The sequence below is a fragment of the Rhinichthys klamathensis genome, unplaced genomic scaffold (genome assembly GCF_029890125.1).
Source record: "Rhinichthys klamathensis goyatoka isolate OS25496 unplaced genomic scaffold, OSU_Roscu_1.1 h1tg000311l_1, whole genome shotgun sequence".
Lineage (NCBI taxonomy): Eukaryota > Metazoa > Chordata > Actinopteri > Cypriniformes > Leuciscidae > Rhinichthys > Rhinichthys klamathensis.
The window spans coordinates 2,485,242-2,510,922 of NW_026606829.1; the positions used below are offsets into that span (position 1 = coordinate 2,485,242).

The 25,681-nt window shown below is 37.5% G+C and overlaps 1 protein-coding gene across 2 annotated transcripts; it reads left to right on the forward strand.

Moving 5' to 3' along the window:
• Positions 1–21,660, forward strand: kiaa0753 (KIAA0753 ortholog). 2 transcript variants are annotated; one of them, XM_056271072.1, is made up of 17 exons: positions 1–343; positions 552–1,083; positions 1,160–1,266; positions 2,129–2,191; positions 2,306–2,527; positions 2,614–2,806; positions 5,220–5,389; positions 6,102–6,235; positions 6,330–6,470; positions 6,657–6,746; positions 7,514–7,601; positions 7,833–7,886; positions 8,040–8,210; positions 8,689–8,764; positions 8,976–9,096; positions 17,372–17,593; positions 20,982–21,660. In XM_056271072.1, exons 1-17 carry the CDS (start codon positions 227–229, stop codon positions 21,118–21,120), a joined length of 2,640 nt encoding a protein of 879 aa, XP_056127047.1. In that variant the 5' UTR covers positions 1–226; the 3' UTR covers positions 21,121–21,660. The 2 variants fall into 2 exon arrangements, with proteins under 2 accessions (XP_056127047.1, XP_056127048.1); XM_056271073.1 differs by having other exon boundaries at positions 6,105–6,235.
• Positions 21,661–25,681: the final 4,021 nt, after the last annotated feature.

A 25,681-nucleotide genomic window follows, 5' to 3' on the forward strand; every position in this document is an offset into this window, starting at 1 on the left:
TTGAGTTTAGTGGCTGTTTAACAACTGTCTGTCATGTTAAAACATATCGCCACTGATTTACTCGTCCATTTACTGTGTTTTCGTGTGATAAACCAATCTCTCTTTTTTTTTGTTATCGATCGGAACAGTCAGTAGATTATTAGTTGCTCTGTAAAGGATTACTCAAGCGGGATTGATTTAATTTATTATTTCCATCAAGACAGCTCATAAATAAGATTTTATCAGGATGATTTCTGATTTCCAAAGGGGATATGCCATGACCATTGGTGAACTGGGTCCTGTGAACCGTGAATGGATTAAAAAAGGCTCCCCTGTGTCTCAAATGGCTGGTCTGCAAACACAGGTAGTGTACTGATGTAAGAACATATATATATATATATATATATATATATGTGTGTGTGTGTGTGTGTGTGTGTGTGTGTGTGTGTGTGTGTGTGTGTGTGTGTGTGTGTGTGTGATGCTGCATGCTGTATTCTTATGCAAACTTGATTTTGATGTTGATGAACAAGCTTCTCCTTGATTCTCATTGGTTCTGATTCTTCTGATCACAGCTTCAGTTCAATAACATAATGGCACCCAGTGTTCTTAACCGAGCCACCGGTGTGGGACCCCCTTCTCCCATCGTGATAGAGAAACTTATACCCCGTCTAGAGAGGCAGGATGATATGGAGAGCTGCAGCAGCTCCTTACGCCTCTCAGTCCTCTCAGAAGAGCGCCTGCAGGCTGCCGTCAGACTCGCCAGGAGAGATCTGCGCAGGAAACGACAGGAATCCATCAGCCGTTCCTCACTTGAACCAGCGGAGAGATCCCAGATTATCAGCCCTGAAAGAAGCAACACAGATTACAGTCCTCATGTGGTCTACCCAAAGATATCAGGTCCAAAGAAGCAAATAAAAAACAGGGATCAGGTGCTTGTTTATACTCCTCAGAATACCAACAGGCAACTTAAACAGGGCCCGACACCCACCAAAGACTTTGATCTGAGAGTCAACAGCAGTGAACCTCAGCTCAGCCAGGAGATCCGTAAATTACAGAAGGAACTGAGCACATATGTTCAAAGGATAGAGCAGTTGGTTAATAAAGGTATTCTTATTATTCCTAGTCACCCAAATAATATATTTTTCGCTTTTAAAGAGGCTTGCATGTGGGTTTTCTGCAGAATGTGTGGTGGAGGTTCTGGAGCCCGATGAGAAGCACAGGATGGAGATCCGGCGGCAGGAGCAGGCAGCCCGTTCCGCACGTATCATCTATGTGTTACAACAGCAGGTCTGTAAGCACTGCAGTTCATATACACAATGGCGGCACAGTAATGTGAAGTATTTAAGAGTACTAAAGAGGAACTTAAGCTGTCTTTTCACTATCTCTGATATTTGCGTATGATTGTCGCATTTCACCCTCAAGTGACAGTCGCACAGAACTTTCAAATTGGGCATGAAGCATTCGTTACTCTGCTTATTAACCATGGTAAAATAAATAAATAATGAATGTATGAATAAATATATTCACACAAACCAAAAGACCGCCAATACGTTTGAAAGAGAAGCAAAGTAGAATTTTTTAGAGCGAATTAATGCAATTACCTGTAATTTAAAATAATGATAAAATAATTATTTCTGACATAATTATTCCCATTTCTGCTTATTCAGCATTTTTATATTAATGAATAATGAATGTATAGAAATATCCACACAAAAAATTATGACCGTCAATACATTTCAAAGAAAAGCAAAGTAGGTTTTCTACTGCTAATTAATGTAAATAATTGTGTAATAATTATAAAATAATTATTTTAGACATAATTATTCATAACCACTCATTTCACAGAAATAGTTTTTAAGTCATTTTAACCTCAAACGTTTATATCCACACAAAAACCTCACACGTTTATAATTTTGATCAGAATACATCACATCCGTCACATACAGTTTAATGGCAAAATTCAAATATTTCTAAGCACCTGACGCTCAAGTTGCATCTGAAAATTCTGCAATACGTGTATCGACGACAAACCACGCAGCTCCTGTGCTACTCTCCTTTGGAAATGAATGACTTCTGGTCTGTCATTTGTCAGAGATGAAAAGGAGGTTTTAGAGATTCACAACGGGACTGTTTTGTTTCTCTTTTCAAGATTAAAGAGGTACAGGAGGATCTAGACAAGCTGCGTTCCCAGAATGTCAAACACACCCAAAAGGTACCAAAGTTTATTTTACCCAACAAATCAATATCAAAAAGGTTTAATTTTAATTTTGAAGTGCGTGAATGAGACATGCAGGGGCTTTAAATGTTTCTGTGGTTGTCTTCTCAGTCCAAGGCATTGGACAGACTGGCTGCTGCTCACCGGGGAGCTGTAAGAGCCATGCAGGTTTTTATCAACCAGCTGTCGGACCCTACAGAGAGCAGAGTGCCCACCCACTGCAAAGAGCTGGGTCAGCTGATTCGCCAGCTCTCTCTCTGCTCAGCCAAAGTACAGGCGGGACAAGGATCTACCGTACCAGAGACAGCCCTCGACATCCTGCAGAAATTAGAGGTGATTAATTAAATACACACTATGTATTAATGCAAAAATGTATAAAAAAAAACGTATTTAATGCTTTTTTGTGTTTGATTCCTCAGACGCTTGACTCGGCACTGAGTAAGCAGAAGGCACCCAGGAAAAGAGACGTAGATTTGCAGATTGTCAACCCAGTGGAAAACACTTCTAGCCGGGTCAGGGCCCGCAGCATGTCCCCTCCTCGTCCTGCCAGAGACCCAGCTGAGAGGACCTCACGAAGACCCCGAAAGTCAGCTGCTGCAAAAAAGCCTGGTGGTGAGTCATGACGACCAATGGTGATGTTAATTTTTCAGAAATCTTTTTGGTGTCTTATCTGTTAAGGGTTGCACAGACTAGTAGACTAGTCGACTTTAATGCTCTTCCATGAGACTTTAAGCTTGACATCGACTAGTCGCTGATCATGGCCTATAGAGGGCGCAACAGGATAAGAAATCTTTGAAGTCCACTTTAAAATGACAAATAAATGCATACTCCGAGAGCGCTCCACAAGATATGTTTGATTATGCTCAAATTTGATCTGGAGAATGCACGTGTTAAACAGCTTATTGTACACATAAGTTAATGGCCGTTCCAAACTAATGCACTGCTGCATTGTAACACGCATACAGACAGTAGCTCGTCCATTATGAGTAGATCGCGTGCACAGAGAAACATTCAGTAGCGCAGAAATGTATTGTCAACACTGTTCTGTGATTTATCAATAAAATAGCTTAGAAACTGAAAAGTTCTAGCATATATTTCCTAGTAACTAAAATCCACAATTGTTCCCACCAATCGCAATCGCTCTCTCACTAATCTTTACTGTGCTTCTTTATCCGTATCTGATTTAGATCGAGCAGATATCTGTGAGAAATATAATGACCTGAAGACAAAAGAACTAATACAAATAAGCTGTTATGTAGCAGCGATAGTCTTGTGGGCAGTGCTGTTTTTTTGCCATAGCTGTGCACAAGGCAACCCTCGTTCGAGTCTCAGCTCAAGGTTCAGGCTTATTTGTTAATGACGTCATCAGCAACTAGTCCACGTTGACTCGACTTTCATCACATAAATGATGAAAAAAGTAATTCACCCTAATCTGTATATAAAGTGCAAAAATTATTTGGACACTTGAGCCGCACTTAAACTATAACAAATTTATTTTTGTTTACACGCACTTAAAATTATTAAAAAAAAACATCAAAACAAGTGGCATTTATTTTTATTTATTTTAAAGCACAAACACACTTCGTCTTAGAAAAGCTCTAGCAGCATTTATTTGCAGATGCAACTTGTTTTGATATTTTGTGAAAGGGTCTTTTTTTATGTGACTAAACCATCTAAAATTAGGGGTGGGAATCTTTTACCATCTCACGATTCAATTCGATTCCGATTCTTGAGGCCACGATTCGATTCAAAATCGATTTTCGATTCAAAAAGATTTTCGATTTAAAACGATTCGATTTTATCCATAATGATTTCTAATCGGGTTTCTGATCATGATCTACTCTCATCTGCTTTGCTATACAGAATGACAAACGGAGACCAGTGTTTTAGGATTTTTTCCAGCTGTTGTGGCAGGCCCATTTCGCCAGGGGGAGGGGGCGTGGCCCATGAGTGATATTCCCATTGGCCACGCCCCCTTACCCCAGGTGTTTAAACCTCCCCTAAGCATTATAACATTATAACATGAAAGGCTCGAATAAGAGCGGCAAAGCGATTATGCGCATCCCGTGCGCAGAATGATGCACTTGAAGCAGCGCGAAGTCACAGCGCGCAGCGCTCCGGATTGAAAAGTTCAAAGCACAAAACGAAGAGATTATATCTGTCTATCTATGCTTAATGTATTATATATATGCAACAGTTTATTGAGCATTTTCTTTTAACAGTTTTAAATTTCAGTAACAGTGCGCATGAAGAACAATTCATAGCGCTCTCCAGTGCTGTAATCTAACAGACACCCGGGAGAAAGGATTATGATTTAGAGAACGCTATAACGCGACGCGCTGTGTGAATGCTGAATGGAGAATGACTGAGGAGAGATGAGTTTCTATTAACTTTAACTAACGACTTAAATATTCATTTTTACCTCACATTATGCTATTGAATGACTTTAGAAGTCTTGGAATATAGTGCGAACACTTTATGGTGCTTTACAATGTTTTTTATGCCTTTAGCTTAACAATAACACAATATGCACATTAATATCGGACCTCACTGAGAAGCTGCAGCCGTGGCGGGATTATTTTAGGTGTGGCGGCCGGCCACGGCAGATGAATGTAGAAGCGTCATATTTAGAAGCATCAGAAGCTTCATAGAAGCATCCATATTTGCTTCCTTTGATTTGCCGCTCACGTTCAAAAACCGACTGCGTGCATGACGTCCGGACGTCCCGTATAGGCTATAGTTACAAAAATGGAGGCGAACAGCCAGCTGATTTTATTTATTTATTAAATCGATTCTTGGACATTTCAGATCGATTCTGAATCGTTGCAAATGAGAATCTAGATTCTTCTGTGAATCGATTTTTTGGCACACCCCTATCTAAAATGTACAAATACTTTTCTGCGCCCCTGTATTTTGAAATAAAATCAATATTGAGTTATTTATTTAATGCGAAAATGATTTGAAGAATGAGTTTGGTTTCAGGGTATTGCAAAAAAAAATCTGATATTTTTGTTAATGAATGCAGGCAGCAGACTGGCAGGGAAATCCCACAAGACCTCACAGGCTTTGGTGAAGGAGCGCAATGAAGTTTTAAAGGCAGGGCTAGAGAGCCTCATACATCATCAAAAACTACGAGAGGCAGACGCACAGAAACCCAACAAAACTACCAGTGCCATCAACCCAGACCATGTTAAGGTTTTTTTTATTTATTATTAATTCAGTGATGTTAGTTTTAGTTATAGTAGTATTTTACTACTATAGTAATTTAGTACTTTTTTTTACTTTGATGTGATACACTAACGTTCAAAAGTTTGGGGTTTGTATGTTTAAAAAAAAAAAAAAAAAACGTTTATAAGGAGGCATTAAATTGGTCAAAAGTAGCAGTTAAACATTTCAATTGTTACAAAAGCTTTATCTCAAATAAACGCTGAACATCAAATAATCCTGACATTTTTATTATCATGGTTTCCACAAAAATATTAAGCAGAACAGCTGTTTTAAACATTGATAATAATAATAATAAATGATTCTTAAACGCATCAAATCAGCATATTAGAATGATTTCTGAAGGGTCATGTGGCACTGAAGACTGGAGTAATGATGCTGAAAATTCAGCTTTGCCATCACGGGAATAAATTGCATTTTAAAAAATATTAAAATAGAAAAGAGTTACTTAATAATTACCAATATTTCATAATATTACCGTTTTTACTGTATTTTTGATTAAATAAATGCAGCCTCGATGAGCATAAGAGACTTTTTTCATAAACATTACAAAATGACCAACCCCAAACTTTTTAATGATAGTGTATGATTGTGGATATCTTGTTTTGGGTGATTTTAGATGACAGTTTTCCAAAAAAATCTCGTAAAACTGATAAAAGACACACTATGCCTCAAAATTAAGCAGGCGGCTCATCTTCGTGATGCCAGCTTCCAGCAGCCCACTGTCTCATCCCGACTAAGAGAAAACCAGGTACCCCAGAAAGAGCCCACTGTGCCTTGGATGCCAACTTCTCCTCACTCTCCTCCTCGCCCACGGTCAGAACATCCAACCCTCTTATTCATTACTTATTCAGACTTGACATGGTTGCACCTTTGTGTTCTACTCAAATGTATGTATATATATACACAGGTGTAGTGCTGTGTCCAGCCGGCCAGAGCCCAGATGTCTGTTCTCACCTCAAAAGAGCCCTATAAAGCAGAAGCCACAGACCAATTCCAGTACACAGCTCTTATCACATGATAGGAAACAAGCCCAAAATGAAGCCCTCAGGTATATATTGAACCCTCTCTTCCAGATATTTAAGAAATTTATCTGGAGTTTCCAAAGAAAATAAATTATTACCTGGCTCAGTTTATATAAACAATCATCACTCCTCAATTGTGAGATGCTCATGTTCGCTGTTGAGTACGTGACCGCTGTTGATGTTCATTGCTGTGCATTTTTAATTTGCAATAGGCAAGCCTGGTTGGACCGGGTGACTGCAGACAGACTGAGAGAGCTGAATCGTCTGAGTAAAGAAGAGGCTGACCGCATTAACAAACTCCGGTACAACAGCAGCTGCTTCATTATTATACTTAACCTGCGGTTCAAAAACTGAATTCTTGTGCTTGTTTAATTTAGTTCATTAAAAAGAGCTCATGCAATGCATTTCTTGAACATTTTGTCGCTAAATTTAACTAAGTGCAATCAAAATACAAGTTGACAATCAATTTACGTTGGGGCTACTTGAATAATGATGTTTGAAAATACAGATCTAGACAAACAAGCTGGAAATTAAATATTTTTTTGTCTCAAATCATCCGTCTCTATGGAAGCTTGTTTCCGCCACAGAAGAAAACATTTGAAAAGATAATTCTGACCTTTTTTCTCTGAATTGTGAGTTTATATCTCACAATTCTGAAATTATAACATGCAATTTTGAGGTTTTAGAGATTTAAACGCACAATTGTGAGATATAAAGTAAGAATTGCATGTTAGAAATTCAGAATTGTGAGATATAACTTGCAAAATTACCTCTTTTAATTTTTATTTTGTGGCGGAAACAAGCTTACATACATCTGTGTAGTTAATTTAACTTAATAAATATACCACTAAGTTTTAGTATGCTAGAAAAAAATTTAAGTATGTATTAAAAATTCTGCTCAGTCCTTTGCATGTAGTAGGCATAACTAAATTTAGTTAGTCAAACAATTTTTTCGAAAATTCTTAATTTAATTGCTTTGTAAAGTTTTCCTAAGTTTAATTGTTCATTGAACTTTAAATTTTTTGAGTGTATGTTATCATTGATGTGTATTAATATGTGGGCATTGTAGGACCACAGTAGGCTCCCCGACACAATGGGCCGAAAAAGCTGAGCGGGCCATTAAAGTGAGAATTCAGCCTTTGTTGGATCGAGCACAGGTAAATGGATACATCTGATGACCCCCCCAAATAATGTCTGATATAGTGAGTCTATCTGCAGGAGATTTAATCTCTTGCAAGACTGAGTGTACCATTGGACTGTTTTTCTACAATATTTGTGTGTTCTTCCCCTCGGACAGCCCAGCTGTTGTGCATGTATGTTGGCATTGATATGAATAGACAGACATTTCTTTTTGTTCATTTCTTTTTTTTCTCATACTTGTACGGCAGGTGGTTGAAGCAGGAAGTGACACTCTCAGAGCGCAGCTGAAGGTTGTAGATAAGGTGAGAAACTCATTACTTTTCTAAAACTACTTACTTTCGTATTCCTGGATGAGCACTGAGACTTTTCAATCCATTTTCAATTTACAAAAGTTCACATAAAAAAAGAAAATGTGAGAATGTGACTACGCTGTGCTGTGTTGTAAATGCTGGCAGCCCGGGGCCAGGGCGGATGTCCTGAGCGACGCTCTTCTGGACGATCTTCTGGAGGACGCAGCTCAAGCTCTGTGGGTGACGGAGAGGCAGCAGGTGGCCGAGACTGATGCTGAGAGGAAGCTGCAGGACCCCACATTAGAGAGCATGTTGCTGAGGATGGAGGAGATGGAGGTCAGTGTGTGGGAGATAAAGACATAGATTATAAGATTTGTGAGTTTGGAGTTATGCCAATGTTCAGTCCATGATGTAATGTAATGGACTGAACTTGATATGTTTATTTTTTGTCATTATTATTATTTATTTTTTGTCATTATTATTATAAAAATGGTTAAAAATAAAAAATACAAAAATACTATTGTTATTAATTGATTATTATTATAATTATTAAAAAGCTATTAAATTTTTTATTATAACAATTATAATATGAAATTATTATAATTATTATATAAAAAAGAAATTATTAAAAACTTTTAGAAATAGTATTTATTTAATTTAATTTATATTAGGTAATTGTTTTTAATTATGTTTGTAATAGTAAAAACCATTTTTTTTTCTGGGGAAAAAACTTCTTTGCATCATTTTGATTGGGTCAAAAAATAAACTGAAGTATTAAATCACCTGACACATAAAGCTCTATTTTGTGACTCAGAGAGACCAGGAAGATGTACGTCGACGCTTTGCTATGATCTCATACTCAGACCCTCTCATTTGGGAAAAAGGCACAGGTGAGACACAGTACCCACACAGGCCATTCACATTCATCCCTGACAAAAGTAGTTATCAGTTGTCCTTTTGGGAGCATTAGAAGGTCAGTCTTTGCGTCTCCCCACTTTGTCCCCAGAGAGACAGACAAGTATGAGCTCTGCATTTTGTTTGGCTGATATGACAGTGATATCCACCAGATGGCAGCAGTGTAACACGTCTTGTGTGTTGCAGACGATCCAAGGAATATTTCTAGCTCCAGGCCAGCCTCTCCTCAACCAATCCGACTGACGAAACCAGTCCTGAATGCACCCAGCTCGGCCGACATCCTCCTGCAAAAGCCAGTTGAGACTGGGTGAGTGAATGTCAGCTGGTTTTAGAGTGTATTGACTGCGTATATGCCAGGCACATTTGGATCAGTCACAATTTAATCAGTCTTTACTTGAATTTGCAGAAGAACAGCACATTGACCAGAGTGTTTTTTTTGCACTGTAATCTGCATCTGTCTGTTTAGGGAGAATTCAATAACAGCCACAAGGAAATCAAAATCTAAAATATCTGCTGGTAAAAACTCTCTCTCCCACCACCTCCTCCTTCTGTAGTTCTGCCAAGAGAGAGCGGGAGCCTCGCTTCTTTCTGCCCAAAGCTTTGGCAGCAGCTGTGGCTCAGTAAATGAATGAGGAAAATAAAAGAATAAATAGGGACAGTCTTGAGAGTGTGAGAGTTGTCTAAAGCGAGAGAGATGGGAAATTTAGTGGAACAGGTTCAATAGATACATTAGAAGATTAGAATGCTTTCTCCTCTTCGGCTTCAGCTCACAGCGAGGCCCTTCAGCTCTGTGAACGCAGTGTAAACATTCAGCCTCCACTTTCTTTTTCTCTCTCAACATAGGAGCACAATGTCTAAACAAACTTCAAAGCATCATCTCATGTCTAATCTCAGGGTATTACTGCAGTGTCTACAAGCCTTCCAAGTGTGTATTCTGTCTGCTACATTCTGACAGCAGATAGTATATACACTGTATTTCATGTGCTGCTTTTCACTGCTTTTCACAAAATGTCACATTTCTGTCACTGAATGACTATTGAATATTTATTGGTAGATGTAATGTGTTTATTGGTATGTGGTAGGACTAATAAGTAGTCTTTTATCTATCGACTTTGGTGAAATGACAATCCAATAAGCTAAATAAAACCTCTACACTTTCATTGGGTGGACATTTTTTTCCACAGCAAATTATTATAAAATCTAGAGCTTCTACATGTGAATATTTTATACAAAATATATTACATTTTATAATTTATAATATATATTACATGGAAGTGTACAAGTAGAAATAATACCTGAAATGTACAGCTGACACCATAAAATATTCACAAAAAAGAATGCGCTAAAACATACACTAAGAAACGAAAGGCTTGAACAATAATACTTGATACACAATAAGCATGCACACACACACACACACACACACACAAAACTAAAAGTGGCATCCCGTCGCGGACGTCAATCGAAATGTGGAGTTTTAAAAACAATTTTTTTTGGATTATTATTGACAATCAGACTCTAGAGAATCTTTCTGCGCTGATTTGGTTCCGATCCAGCGAAAACCCTAGGACTAGTTATTGAACTTTTGTTCCATAGGTTTTTCAAAAAAACTTTTTGTTTGTCTTGAGCCAAGGATTCTAACGATATAAAACACTTGAGTCTACTACAAACTGTTTAGGGGTTATGAGCCATTGCGTACTTTTGATCGCTGTAGTGCCACCATCAGGCCGATTGGGGCGAGCCTTGGTGACGTTGTAGACGGGGTGGGCACTACCATCCCTCAAAGTTTCAAGTCTCTACGACTTACTTTTAGGGGAGAATGCTAATCCTTGGAAATGCTAACAATTACAATAGGAGATAGATAGATAGATAGATAGATAGATAGATAGATAGATAGATAGATAGATAGATAGATAGATAGATAGATAGATAGATAGATAGATAGATAGATAGATAGATAGATAGATAATAGATATGGCTGCCTACTGTTGCTGCCTCTCTGTTATCATACAGTGATGCAGTGTTGGGCATTTGTTCACTTGTCTCAGATCAGTGAGCATCATGCTTCACTGACTATCTTTGTCCCCCCCCCCCCCCCCCCAAAAAGCACCAACTTCAATCTGGAACCGGTACAGATAGAGGACAAGGCACTGTAGTCCTTTTATAGTAATATTTGTGTTACCATACCTCTGTATGTAAACAGCCAATTAACATCCCAGACGGTAACCATAAGGACTGATGAGGCCCACTTGGAGATTTGTTTATTCTCCCCATATTCCAGTGCACTCACTGCGTGGGCCATGGGTACTCTCCACTGCCCTGATCTGAACCTTTGTTTGGATTTATTTATCCTTAGCTAGTCACTTTATGCTGTCAGAAAACACTGGCTCTGAAATGTCACTGCACTAGGAGGCTATTCTTCAGTCTCTCTTTTGTCTGTGTTGAAACATGAGCAATGACTGTGACCACGATTAAGATCCCTCTGGAGAAATCCAGTGAGCTGCAGTGACTGAAAGGGATGCAGGGATCAAGGGTCTATCAGTTATACTGGCAGTTGTCCAGTAGAGAAATCACATTAGATTATTATTTTTGGGGTCAGTAACATTTTTTTTTATGTTTTTGAAAGAAGGCTGCATTTATTTGATAAAATAAACAGTAATTTTGTGAAATATGTTATTGCAATTTTATATGTAATTTATTCCTTGTGATTGTAAAGCTGAATTTTCAGCATCATTACCCCAGTCTTCAGTGTCACATGATCCTTCAGAAATCATTCTAATATGCAAAATAATTCATACACTACATGAAAGTGTTTTTTACATACTGGATTTTAATTTCACCAATGTAAATAGATAAAAAGCACTATAATTTGACAAATGACACTTGGAATTTAAATTTTGTAGTGATTTGCATAACAGAAATGCCAAATTTCTTCTATGGAAAAAGTTAGTACATCTTTTTCTTTTATCAATTAGATAAAATGAAGTGCAAATTAGTTGAACCACATTAAAGAGTAAGGCCTACACTTTGTTTTCTTAATGGGGTGCACTAACTTTTACCCATGCACAGCACTGTAGTTAGTAAGTAATAATAGCAGTTGCTTGTATCCAAAGCAACTTACTTGCTATCACCTTACTTTAAAGGACAAAATCTTGACATCACTTCAGGATCCTTGTCTAGTTGCCAGCTGGAAATGGAATATTTTATTTCTTTGACTTAGGAAATGGCTGTCATCAAAAGCTTTTTGCAACTTATTCTTGACTAATCCATCCAAAAGAAGTGTCCATATCTGCCTTCATCCTGCTTGCACAGTTTAATGACTACTCGTTTAAAAGCCACACAAATGGACATCACACTCTTGATCAGAAAGTTAGTCAATCTACTCATCAGCTCGTCTCTTAATGTCATTTATTCTTCTGGCCTCCGTCGTTAATTCTCTCCTGATGTTACAGTTTTATATATTAGAATCAACCTAATGGTTCAATCAAACTCTCATTGAGCATTTTATATCCTTTTTGCAGCTTATTTACATCAGAATGGACGATTATTGGGCGGATGTGGCCGAGAAAGATAAAACTCGTGGAAAATGAATTATGCAAAGCATTATGGTAATTACTCGGCTTTTAGTACAGCAACTAAAGGCCAAGGCGGAACAGAGGATTTATGATGGGAAACCAGTAAAATGTTATTTGCGTATGAAATGTGCCACTAGAGGGGGCAACCTTTTTGGCGGTGTAGCACATGCTCATGGGAGGTAATTTAAAGAGCGGATATTGGGCCTTGATGTTGATTAGCACAAAGAGCTTATTATTTGTTGTATAATCTCTGATTACCTGTGAAGGCAACACACTGTTTGAAACGGAAACACTGTAAAGTTTGTAAATGGCACACACAAACTGATTGGGGATTTATACTCGGATTCAGAAGGCTGCACACGATTCATTTGTCACTGCTAGACTGGTTGCAAAGAAGCAATGTGTGTCCTTATAGAGAGCTGTCAGTGTGGCTTTGCTTTTTAGCTTTAGTTTTTATTATTATGATTATTCAGAGAACCACTTTGGCTTGAGAAAAGGAATGTTAGGGGACCCAGGGGAGAAGCTAAAAAGCTCTGCTAGAGCATAATCAATCATCGTGCCCGATTTATAATGAAACTCAAAAAACGTGTTTGCGTCTCGTTTTTTTCTCCCTCTGTGATTTGTTTGGATTTTTCTCTCAGTGGATTGTAGAGTCAAGTGTCATTTGATGTAGCAGTAAAAGCATCAAACAGACCAATCTGTGCACTGAAATCACCAGCCACTCCTCTTCCATTCTAGTTTAGTGCGCTTTTTCAACGTCAATATTTCTCACAATACACAGACAGAGAGGAAGTCTCCAATGTGGATTCTCTTTCTGCTCCATTTTTTCTGAATGGCTAGGTTGATATTTCAATTTGACAAAATGGCATTTGAAACATTTTGCTCTGGATTTGATTTTATCTTATCCATGAGTAAAAGTGGGCGGCACATACAAGTGTTACAGGTGGTTGTAGAGGAGAGGAGAATATCAGAGATGTAGCGAGTTACTACATTTTGGAAAATTACTTTTATTAAATTACTAAAATGGCTTTTATTATTTTATACTTTTATTCAGACAGTAAGGATGCATTAAATTGTTCAAAAGTGGCAATAAATACATGTATGTTACAAAATATTTCTATTTCAAATAAATGCTGTTCTTTTAAACTTTATTCATCAAAGAACCATGAAAAAACTGCATCAGGTTTTCCACAAAAATATAAAGCAGCACAACTGTTTTCAACAATAATAATAAATGTTTCTTGAGCACCAAATCGGAATGATTTCTGAAGGATCATGTGACACTGAAGACTGCAGTGATGATGCTGAAAATTCAGCTTTGCCAGCACAGGAATAAATTACAATTTAAAATATATTGAAATAGAAAATAGTTCTACAAGCGTAATTCAGGATCAGTTCTTTGAAAACAAGTCTTATAATCTTAAACAATTTTGCTGCTCAAGTACATTTGTCTTGTTTTAATTGATCTTGTTTGTTTTGCAGTAGAGTGCTATTAAATCTTACACTCTGCAACAGACTCTCACTGAATGAGGTTTTCTAATGCAGAAGTGTCAGGAACAGAGTCATAAAGGAGTGATATAAGTGGTGATATCTTATAATGTCCTGTGTCTGCATCCGCTTAAATAAGTTATGGGTGTTGGAGGTCTCAACAATAGAGTGACCAACACATCTAAGAGAGTGTCTGATCCCCCACTTCTCATTCAAAGCTCAAAGAGATCAATGCAGAGCTCATGGTGAGGCTGCCTCTTTCGGTTTGATCTTCATTCTCTGTTCTCTAACCTTTTAATTCATACCGCCATCTCTCTTTCTTTTCCTCCATCTCTTTCTCCATCTAACCTTGTCTGGCTAATCTCCCTCTCCGGCTCCTTGACGGTAACCTTGCTTTTGGTTATGGCCCTCTCACTGGATGAAAACCGAAAAACTGGAGCCCTTTAGCTTTATTGGTTTTGATCTCTGGCTTCTGAATATTGATAGAGCATTGGTCGTCCAGAATCTCATCCACTGACTTTTACAAGTCTTATTTCTGTTTGCACAACCTTATTACAGCTGCCTTTCACCATTATATCACTCCCGTCTGTTCAGGTCAAAACGCTGTTCGTCTATGGTCTGCTGCTTTTCTGGTCCATTCTGTATTCCTTACAAGAACTTCAAAACTATGTTTCGATCTTGAAACCTTTGTCGGCCATTTAAAAGCACAGAACGACACACCTGCAATGTTATGTATGTAAAATGTATATATACTATATAAATGTTATATAATATAAAAATATAATTTATTATTAACATTTATTTATGTATGAGGTATTTATTTATTTAGAATAATTTATTACACAAATGTGTTTCCTTAACTACACATTTGCATATGAACAACTATTCTGTATTTATTTTGATTCTGTGATTTCGTTTGTCAAAAGTGGTGAATTTTTCATTGAAAGAACTGGATCACAAAAGTCATTTACTTGTGAAGCAATTTACACTGGTTGCACTCTTATAGAATAGAAATAGAAAATATACATTGCTCTAAATGTGTTTTTATTCACAATCTCTGTGAAGAGGTTCACTAGATGGTGCTTCACCCACCTTTTAACCCTCTGGGGTTGTTCGGCCCAAATGGACCCGAAGCATTTAAATAATTTTTTTTTTTAAATCATAGCTTTATCGGAATGGTCCGAAATTTGGTGACTTTGTTGGTACTTGGTATATGAACACCCAAACAAATTGGGGACAGAATTTGAATAGTCTAAGTGGTTGTAAAAAAAATAGTCACACTCAGAACCAAATGGACCCGCATAGGAAATGAATGGGAAATTGGCAAAAATGTGAAAATACAGAGTTTTTTTGTGCGTACAATCTACAAATCAGCCACGATCCAGAAAAAAGCATACAACAGTGAAGGGGTGAATCTATAAAACATCAAGAGTGCAAAACAGACACATCCACCCACACACACACACACACACACACACTTTTATACACATACACACTAATAAATTCAGATTACATATGGGTTTTGAATTTTTAAAATGCTCAGTTTGTCCACCAGATGGCATCCATCTCATTTCAAAAATTGCTTTCATGAGGCCTAGGCTTGACTCTAAAATTAAATATAGCTTTAAAAAAAAAAAAAGGGTCATAATTATAGCATTAATATTAATTATAAATCATTTTTATTTTTGAAATTATCTCAAAACACCAAAAAAGAAAAGAAAAAATATTCTAAAAAAAAAGTAAAAAAAAAAGAAAAAGATGATTTTTAAAAAATAAATATTAATCCCACCCTTCCGGCCCATTTGGACCTGAAGGTCCTGAATGTGACTCTGAAATGAAGGACCCCAGAGGGTTAACCTGCTAATTGGCCTTAAGGCATGCTGTGGCACTCTGGAGAAGTGTAAAATTCACTATAGTTATTGTTTTATAGGTGTTAACTTCTACCAATTTGTTATTGGCTTCCTCATTGTTTATTAAGCTTCCCTAAGAAAAAGTTCTCCTAACATCTCCCTTGCCTCGTGCTATCGGCCAAACACACTGGAACGTGTTCACAAGTCAGCCCAGCATTGTGTCTGCTCGTATAAATCACATGTGGAGCTCTGACAGTGTTTTTTCTTCTGATTTTGACTGCTGAAGCATGTGTTGAACAGAGGAAAGGGAGAAATTTTGGTCATTATTTTTGGCTCTCCACCGTGCCTTGCCAGGCTTGTTTTGACAGAAGAAGCCTGGAAAGCCTTTGCCCGTTTCACTGTGCATGTGCATGCTTGTTTTTACATCTTACAGAACTGCATGTGCGTTCAGAACCTCGTATGACCTTTCTTGCTTGCATAACTTCAGAGCCAAATTAACACAAGGGACGCCTTCTAATTTGAATCCCTAAATTAAGCGCTTACCTTGACCATCCTTTCACCCGTTTTTGTTCGCACTGTGCAACTGCTCAAAGTTTGCCATTATTCTCCCAGCCGCAGTGAATTCCTCACTTTTCTAGAGTACCACAGCACGCTCGAAACGTTTGAGGTAGCTGTTAGCCAGAGCGGTATTCTATTAGCCGCACAAAGAGGCGCCTTGTGGGAACGGTAAAGGGGAAGTGATTGTACAATAGCAGCGCCGGCCCCCATAATATTCCATTTGAAAATAAATGGCCCTTGTGAGCTTTTGGAGGCCTTGCGATTTAAGTGTCTAGACTGAGCTTGCGTCCAATATTTTTATTAAAGGCAACCTGGAATAGGAGTTGTTTCTTACTTCTGCTGCTAAATATGAAGGTGGAAAGTGTGCTTCAGAGGGTCTGATTAACACTAAGTGTACCCAGTGTGGTCCAGATGAGACGGCTGGTGCGCTGAGCTCACATGGAAGTGATCTGAGGGAGGGGTAGAGATGTTTACACGAGTGCTTTTGATTCTAGATTTAGCACCACTTAAATCAAAATTGAATATTCATTTAGAGTATTAATTTGTTGTGATTGTGTTTGTATCGCTCTTTAATTCCCTTAACAGTATGATGGTCTGAAGCATGAATAGATCTTACTTATGTTTCTATTTAGACATGATGATTTGATTGGAAATGTTTCTGTTTAACCACATTTCGAATAATTAAGATTTTTTTAATGTCCCTTATCAGCATATTAGTATAATTTCTGAAGGATCATGTGAAAGTGAAATGCCATCACAGTAATGCATTATATTTTACAATATATTAAAATGGAAAATCGATATTTATAATTGTAACAATATTTTACAATAATACTGTTTTTACTGTATTTTTGATCAAAAATGCAGCCTTGGTGAGCATAAAATAATATATATATATATATATATATATTCTGTCGAGTACTGTAATCGGATTGTTTAATACAGAATAAAAATGACAAACTTTGCTGTAGCCTTTAGCTATGCATATAAAAGACAAGAACAAGTAAACCTGAAAATAATTTCTATGGCCTTTAGATGCACACATTTGAAATGATATGACCTTTATGAAAGAGTGAGCAAAATGCATGAGGATTTCTTCTTCTGTTTACAGGGCTGCATCAGACACGTCGATGCTAGATGAGGAGTGTTTAACTCTAAATGACCCCAGGAATCCAGTCTCAGCTGGAGGGGAAAGCACACGAGGGACGTACCTTACTGTGCCGCCCAGCATGCAGAGGAGTATCCAGAAATACAGGGAGAACCATGATGCCTTCCTATGCCTGGTCTCACATGAGGCTCTGGGGAGCTTCAATCCCTGGGCAATAGCAGACAGGTTTGAATCTAATCATTTCTTTATTAATAACACATATCAATTAACAGTAAAATGTGGAAAGAACTCAAATGAAAATGCATGATTCGTTAAGGATATTAGTAACATTAGTGACTGGAGAACATGTATATGCACTGTGGAAGTAAAACACTGACCATTTCTTTTCTTTTTCACACATTACAGGGGCAGATTATTGATTAATAATTAGTTGCATAGCACGGTACTATTTTATAACCTCAAAACACTTTTTGCCATAGTGCATGGTTTCTAAACAAATACAATTTGACATATTTATGGCTTTCCCGACATAGTAAACTTGCTCGGTAGCACGCCTGGTACATTATTGCACTTAGCTGCAATAAAAGAGCTAGAAGCAAGCTAAAATGGTATGGTTACTTCAGAAAATGAATTTTCATCTCACGTTTGCTTTTGTTAACTCTATGGAATACTGATTACTGGACATTTCATTTTTTAGTGTTGTGAAATCTGCAAGAAATGTAATATTTTTCAGAAATTACACCACAGGCAGGTTTTTCAATGAGCCTGGGTTGGAAAGGAATCTTGCATTTGCCATTATCTGAATTTTAATGCCGTGACTTCAGTAAACAACTGAACAAATGTGTGTATGGAAGCTGAAGTGTGCATGTGTCCCATAGACATATAACCTAAATTAGCTCTTAATCATTCAGCACTGATATCTGCAATTTCCTGACATATTTTGTTTGTGCTTAAGACATGTTCCTGGATGTATAAACAGTAAAAGCTCAGCTCTTCTATTTGCACTCAGAGCAACAGCAGATTAATCATAAGCCTCAGCGTGTTTCCCACAGTGACACCGCTAGTAGGAGTTGAGATTGTTTACAGCCTCTCGGCTATAATGATCCTCGCACACGATGCTATTTTAAATGTAAATATTAGCTCTGTTTTTTGATGGGTGCTAATGTAGAGCGTGCTCCTGTGCAAATGAGCTTCTTTGTTGTTCCACTAGTGCTCCTGCACGCCCACCTCACCATTAGCATACTTAACAGAATTTTTAAGTTGGTGCAATGCGGTGGATATTTATCAAGTCCTTCTAGTCCACAGAGAGCACACTTTTAACAGCGGTGGGAAGAGGAACACAAAAACCAGAATCTGATCCTAGAGCTGAGGTCTCATTTGTCAGCCATGGGCTGTGTGGGTGGCGAGAAGAATTGTTGCAAAAAATAATTTACGGAAGCAAGAAAGTGAGGAATCGAAAAGTGAAAATATTTACCTGTGTGCTGCGGCTTGAAAAAAAGCTGAGTTATTGCACGGATACAAAATAAAATTGAGGGTTTATTTTTGTTTTGCAGAGGTCAGTGTTGCACCGTAGAGACTCTGAATGGTTATTATTCTAGAGAAATAGAGAAGATGTGAAATGTCACGGCAATTAGTGCTGCTGCTGGGAATGGGTGCGGGCACTTGTCAGTCTGCAGTGCATTGTGGGTAATAAGAGCCTTGAAGGCAGGCAAGGCCTTGAGTGAGCACAGACTGACTGGACTCTCTGGTTAGCTCTGCTCTTTACGCCGAGGAATATTTGCCTCAAAGGAGGAATTTAGATGATCTTATCACTGTCCTAAAGACATAGACAGAAGTATTTTCTTTTTTTGTTCCTGACACACTCTAAGGAAGGTTGAAGGCCGAAATGCATCAATATGCAGTTAAAAAAAAAAAACTGTGACTAGGCATTATGTGAATAAAAGCTTTTTAACTCTTTTTGTACTGGAAGAAGTGCCTTGGACTCTTTTCTAAAAGTATAGAAAGAAGTAACCGTTATTTTCTTAACGTTGGGAGATCACAGAAAAGTTTTATTTTATTATTTCTATACTAGTATTGTATTTATTAATATTTAGAATTTTAATACCTTTTATTTTTAGATTTTCTTTTGTTTAAGGTTTTGTAATTTTATGTGCTTTTGTCATGTTTATTATTATTATTATTATTATTAATATTTAATTATTTAATTAAATTATAATATTTCTATATCTTAAAAGTCGCGATAAAACCGAAGTAGTGACACATCTTTTCCTAATTCCTATGTATTGTGATGTACTTCTGATTGAAGCAGATTTTCAAAAATTAAAATTGTAGGTCAGGGACTTGGATCTATGCTTCAGTTGTTGATTGGATTTTGAGATATGGTGAATTAAATGATTGGAGAAGTTTGGATACCTCATCCGAGACAAGTTGTTTTATACCCGAAGGTCCAGTTTAGTCATTTTGATTAAACATTATGAGGTCAAACCATTTAATAAATGAAGCCATTTATAACACACATTTATTCAATAGTAGATCATTAACAACACTGACTAAATGAGGCAATTATAATAACTAAGATTAAAGGGGAAGTACGTACTATTTGTTATGTTAAAATACATTATCTTAACCTACCGTAGTTTATTGTTCATTGACTACTATTAGTATCACATTAATTGGTTTATATCCCCCGAGAGTATAAACACTGAGTCCAGAGGCACCATTAAAACATTGAGAGCGGTCTGCTCAGATCTTTCAATCTCTTTGCAGCTCAACCTACTGTATAGACCTATGTGGCAGAGAAACAAGCATGAAGCCTTTTTTAGAATTTTGTGTTTGAACTTCCGTTTTTGTGGTTGCTCTGTATATTTCTATGGCATTGCTGTCAAAGAGTAATTAGCTGGTGATGTGGATTTACTTATTGTAGAGTTAACAAAAGTTGTCATGAGCATTGTAATGTTAGAAGCAGATGTCATAACAATTGTAGGTTGACCTGGAAGATTTGATAAATCTGTAAGATCTTACCTTCATGCTGTGGAAATACAAACAGGAAGACAGAATATAACAAGCTCAGTGCTGAAAAGGGGAGTGGCTACTGTATCAGGCGGAGCCAGAGGGTGTTCAGCCAATGTGGGACCGTGACTGATACCCATGACTTAAGAAAAGACATTCAGCTTCGGTTACAGAAGAACAAGCCAAAATTCACTGCATTTAGATCTTTAAAGACTAAACAGGTCATGAACACGCCAAAGCAAACTAGGTATTGTGATGCAACAGCCTCAAACAGAGTGTTAACCCACTCAGCTGCTTGCTTATGACACATAGCAATACAGCTAAAAATATTCTTAATATCTGGGACCTTTCATTGAAAGTAGCCTAGTTTTACCCATTGAGACATGCCTTCACGTAGCACCCGTAAGAGCTGTGTTTGTGATGTTTGGGTTGGGGAGGCACGGCGCGGGAAAGGGCCGTTTGCAAAATAAACTGTATTTTTGTGATTCGGCTAGGTGCTACTAGTGTCGCAGAAACTACAAAATTTGGGTGACCTATCCATTTAAAGTAAACTGAGCAGCAAGCGCTGTGAGATTGTAACTCTCTTTTCCCTTGTTTCCCTCAGTCTGGCGGATGAGCTAATGGCCGAGGCACTGGCTGATGTGGCGGCAGAGTTCCAGGATGTTTGTGAAGAGTATGCGGAAGCTGTTTTCACGTCAGAGTTCCTCCAGCCTGTGCAGTCTCCCACTACATCAGTGTCATAGAAGCTCCTCATAAACAACTTACAAGCAATGACATTTTGATATGTTTTTGGAATTGAAAATGGTAATATCCAGGTTTATATATTTGTATGTTTTTTTCCATGAATTACGTTTCCATGCTTTAAATATAGAACTTACCGGTTAGAGCTCAGTATTTACTCAGACCGGCATTTTTGCTGTAATGCGAAACCTTAGTGGGCGGTCTGACTTCTAAATGCAAACAGATGCTTTATAGCACACGGCTAACAAATGTCACATCAATGTGTCATAATGCATGCAACCTTTGTGCATTAGTCAATGCTGTAGTTAGTGGCTATTCAGCATAGAGAAAAGCTTTAAAAAACCTTCTACATTATTAATGCATTGGGAATGATAAGATTTACACTGTTATCCATAAATACCTCACACTAGAGGATCACTCACTTCCTCTTGAATAAGCATTATTAGAGGCATTAATGCGATCCGCATCAGAACACAAACTTGTTGCTTTGTGGACTGATTTCACACACTCTAAAGCATATGTTATGTTCCTCTATGCTAATTGTCTTTTAATTCACTAAGCTCTCCATATGTTGGCTGTGATCCCTAGTGTGACTGGATAGGTGAGGTATTTAGAGAATGTGTATAGTTTATGTGTCAAGGCCTGAGGGGAGAATGGCCTCCAGTTGAGTCTAGATGTTGGGCAGGTACAGTATACTGGGAATGTCACCGGACAGGACACATAGTTACAAACATTTTGTCCATAGGGGCCGTGTGCAGAAATTCTACACGCCTACAGCTCTTATATAACCAAGGCTATAAAAATCAGAAAGTGTGTAGTTTCGTCATCTAAAATGAGGGTCTGCGTCTTTGTGTGATTTTAAAAGTATCGGTTGTCCTTTTACTGTTTAATTCTAATGTAGTGAGCTGATTTTAGGGGACGTTTCTTAACCTGTCAAGCTGCAGTTTAAACCCCCCAGATGTGAGTCACAGGTTTCTTCCATTTCTGTTCAGCAACCTACTTATTTGTGAAAAGTGCCAAAAGCAAACTAATAGCACAACATAACTGCATTTGCCAGTAAATTCTAGGCTTTGTGCCATGAATTATTATGATGCTGTGACTCTACAGGGAAATAGTCACCAGTTTGGCATGAACTTGTTCTTGTGTTTGTATTGCTTGTGAAAGACAACTGTTGAATTGTATTGTATTTATAATCACGATTTAATTTATAATGGAAATAAAGGTTTCTTTTAAGCATCTCCCTGGCCTTGTACCCTGGATGAAACTGCTTTTAAAAGAAAAAGTTGAAATTAATTAAATTATAATTTTAGTCGGCGTAATCAGTGTTATCTGTCTTTCTGCTTGTCGGGCCTGCAGGCTGTTTCTCTTCTGCTGCTTTTACCAGAGAAACTCAAAGCAATGTTTGGAGTCAAAGTATTTTGTCATTGGGTTTTCCTGCCTGCTGCAAATAGGCCAAGTCCTTTAAGGAGTGTGCTAATGCAACATGGGAAGTTTGGCCTGGAATTGAAAAACCCCAGACTTCACCTCTATCAATAGTCATTTAGAGCTACTCCAGAACAGTTAATGTAGGATCCCTGATATGCAGCAATGCCTTACATTAGACTAGGATGAGCTGGGGTTATTTTATATACATGGCAACACAAAACACTCTTTTCATACAGACAATGAGCTGTTAAACATGTTTATGGAAAATGCACCACACTTGGCCTTGGTTTTGCCACTTTTTCTTTCAATTACTGTTTGACAGCTAGCACAAGACTCATATTTTATAGTCATTACACCCCAACATTAATCAGCCGAACTGATGTTAATGTACTGTGACCGAGTTGGTTATTTAAAGGCCTGAGGAGGAATCGCAACATCATGATTTATGAACAAGCTAACATTTTGCACAGTCATCTTACTATAGGACAACAGAGATATAGTGCCATTGGCAGGCTGAAGATATTTACTTCAGTTTTCTACTGCACACTCCCTTTTGCACTTCTGATTTCACAATGCATTTACTCAGTTTGCCAGCAGGCATGGACAGCACCTGTGGTCCCTCAGCTATGCAACTGTTTGTATCGGCTGAGTGAAAGTTATACTGTAGGCCAAATTTTGAAGCACCTAGGGGATTTTTAAGGTAACTGTCTGTCAATGTTGCAAGGCCCTTGTTGAAAGTTTCCCTGTGGTTTCGTTTTTGCAACAGTTTTAACAATGATCTCAGAGGAGTTTTGAGTCATTCAATTGTAGTGACAGATTCTGTCATGTCACTCACTTTCAGATGCTAAAAACAACAACCTGCAACATACACAACTGCTAACCATATATTTTTAACATGCATAACTAAGTGTAATAAACTGTATACTCAGCAAAAAAAGCTTTTTTCCCAGTATTTTTTTAACGTGTAAATATAGAAACATAAACCGAATATAAACTGAACAAATTTTACAGACATTTGACGAACATAAATGGAATAATGAGTCGGCCTGAACGTCAGCCTCGTTTTTATTACAATATGGCTCATTGCTTGAAATAAACAGATCAGTAGTTAATTTAGACTAGTTTATTTTTGTGATGTTTTGTGGTATTAGTTGGCTTGTCTGACTTTAAAAAATACACTCTGTTGGATACAATTACAGAAAATATTATATTTAAGCGATATTCGCTTAAATACTGATATAGGCAAATTATCAGTACTGGTACTACTCGACCACAGTGCTGCATTTGACACTGTCGATCACGACATACTTCTTGACAGGCTGGAAAACTGGGTAGGGCTTTCTGGGATAGTCCTAAAATGGTTCAGGTCATACTTAGAAGGGAGAGGTTATTATGTGAGTATAGTAGACCATAAGTCTGAGTGGACATCCATGACTTGCGGAGTCCTTCAAGGCTCAATTCTTGCGCCACTCCTGTTCAACCTGTATGCTCCCAATGAGCCAAATAATGAGAAAGAACCAAATTGCTTACCACAGCTATGCAGACGACACACAGCTCTACTTAGCCCTATCGCCTAAGGACTACAGCCCCATTGACTCCCTGTGCCAATGCATTGATGAAGTCAACAGTTGGATGTGCCAAAACTTTCTTCAGTTAAACAAAGACAAAACTGAAGTCATTGCGTTTGGAAACAAAGATGAAGTTCTCAAGGTGAACGCATACCTTGACGCTTAAGGGGTCTAACAACTAAAAATCAAGTCAGGAATCTTGGTGTGTCTCTAGAGTCAGACCTTAGTTTCAGTAGTCATGTCAAAACAATAACTAAATCAGCATACTATCATCTGAAAAATATTGCAAGAATTAGATGCTTTGTTTCCAGTCAAGACTTAGAGAAACTTGTGCATGCTTTTATCACCAGCAGGGTGGATTATTGTAATGGACTCCTCACTGGCCTTCCTAAAAAGACCATAAGACAGTTGCAGCTCATACAGAACACAGCTGCCAGGATCCTGAGCAGAACCAGAAAATATGACCATATCACACCAGTCCTCAGGTCTTTACACTGGCTCCCAGTTACATTTAGGATTGATTTTAAAGTATTATTACTGGTATAAATCGTTCAATGGCCTAGGACCTCAATATATTGCAGATATGCTCACTGAATATAAACCTAACAGATCACTCAGATCATTAGGATCACATCAGCTAGAAATACCAAGGGTTCACTCTAAGCATGGTGAGTCCACTTTTAGCTACTATGCCAGCCGCAGCTGGAACCAGCTTCCAGAGGAGATCAGATGTGCTGCTACAGTAGTCACATTCAAATCCAGACTCAAAACACTTCTGATTAGCTGTGCATTTACTGAATGAGCACTATGCCACTGTTCGTCCCACTGTTTTTACTGTACTGTACTTTATTTTATTTTTTATTCTAAACTGTTTTAATTATTTTTTGTTTTGATTATTTTAATTTCTTCTATGTAAAGCACTTTGAATTGCCATCGTTTATGAAATGTGCTATATAAATAAACTTGCCTTGCCTATATTTAAAGTTTAAAAAATGGCTAAAAATATTAAAGCTATCTTTTGATGGCCCATTTAAGCTGTAAATCAGTTTTCATTACATTTTTATTATACCGTTTTATAGGGATACATATATGCATTTCAGCATTAACATTTATTTTAAGTTACAAAGCTCAATTAATTTATTATTTATCAGTGTTTATTTAATGGCATTTACAGTACTATAAGTCAAAAGTTTAGAAACTACTATTCTAGTCTCTTATGCTCATCAAGCCTGCATTTATTTGATTTATATTTTAAAGTTTATTCAAATAGAAAAAAACATTATTTTAAATTGCAATAACATTACTGTTATTACTGTTTTTTCTGTATTTTTTTATCAAATAAATGCAGGCTTGATGAGTATGACACTTTTTTTTTTCAAAAACATTGGCCTGATGTTTCCAAACGTTTGACCTGTATTTATATATGGCTAACTGTGACACATCCTTAAGGATGCGCTAGACTAATATTTTTTTTATCTAAATACGTACATGAATAAATAACTATCTAATGAAGGAGGGTGGTCTGAAGCCTGCATTAATGCGCTTGGCGGTTTCCAAGTGGACTGCAGTT

Bases quoted from the DNA above. Each gene is read 5' to 3' on its own strand.
- kiaa0753 (XM_056271072.1), top strand. From the start codon at position 227: ATGATTTCTGATTTCCAAAGGGGATATGCCATGACCATTGGTGAACTG. The intron at 6,471-6,656 runs GTATATATTGAA...AATTTGCAATAG, and splicing joins GCCCAAAATGAAGCCCTCAG to GCAAGCCTGGTTGGACCGGG. The intron at 8,765-8,975 runs GTGAGACACAGT...TGTGTGTTGCAG, and splicing joins CATTTGGGAAAAAGGCACAG to ACGATCCAAGGAATATTTCT.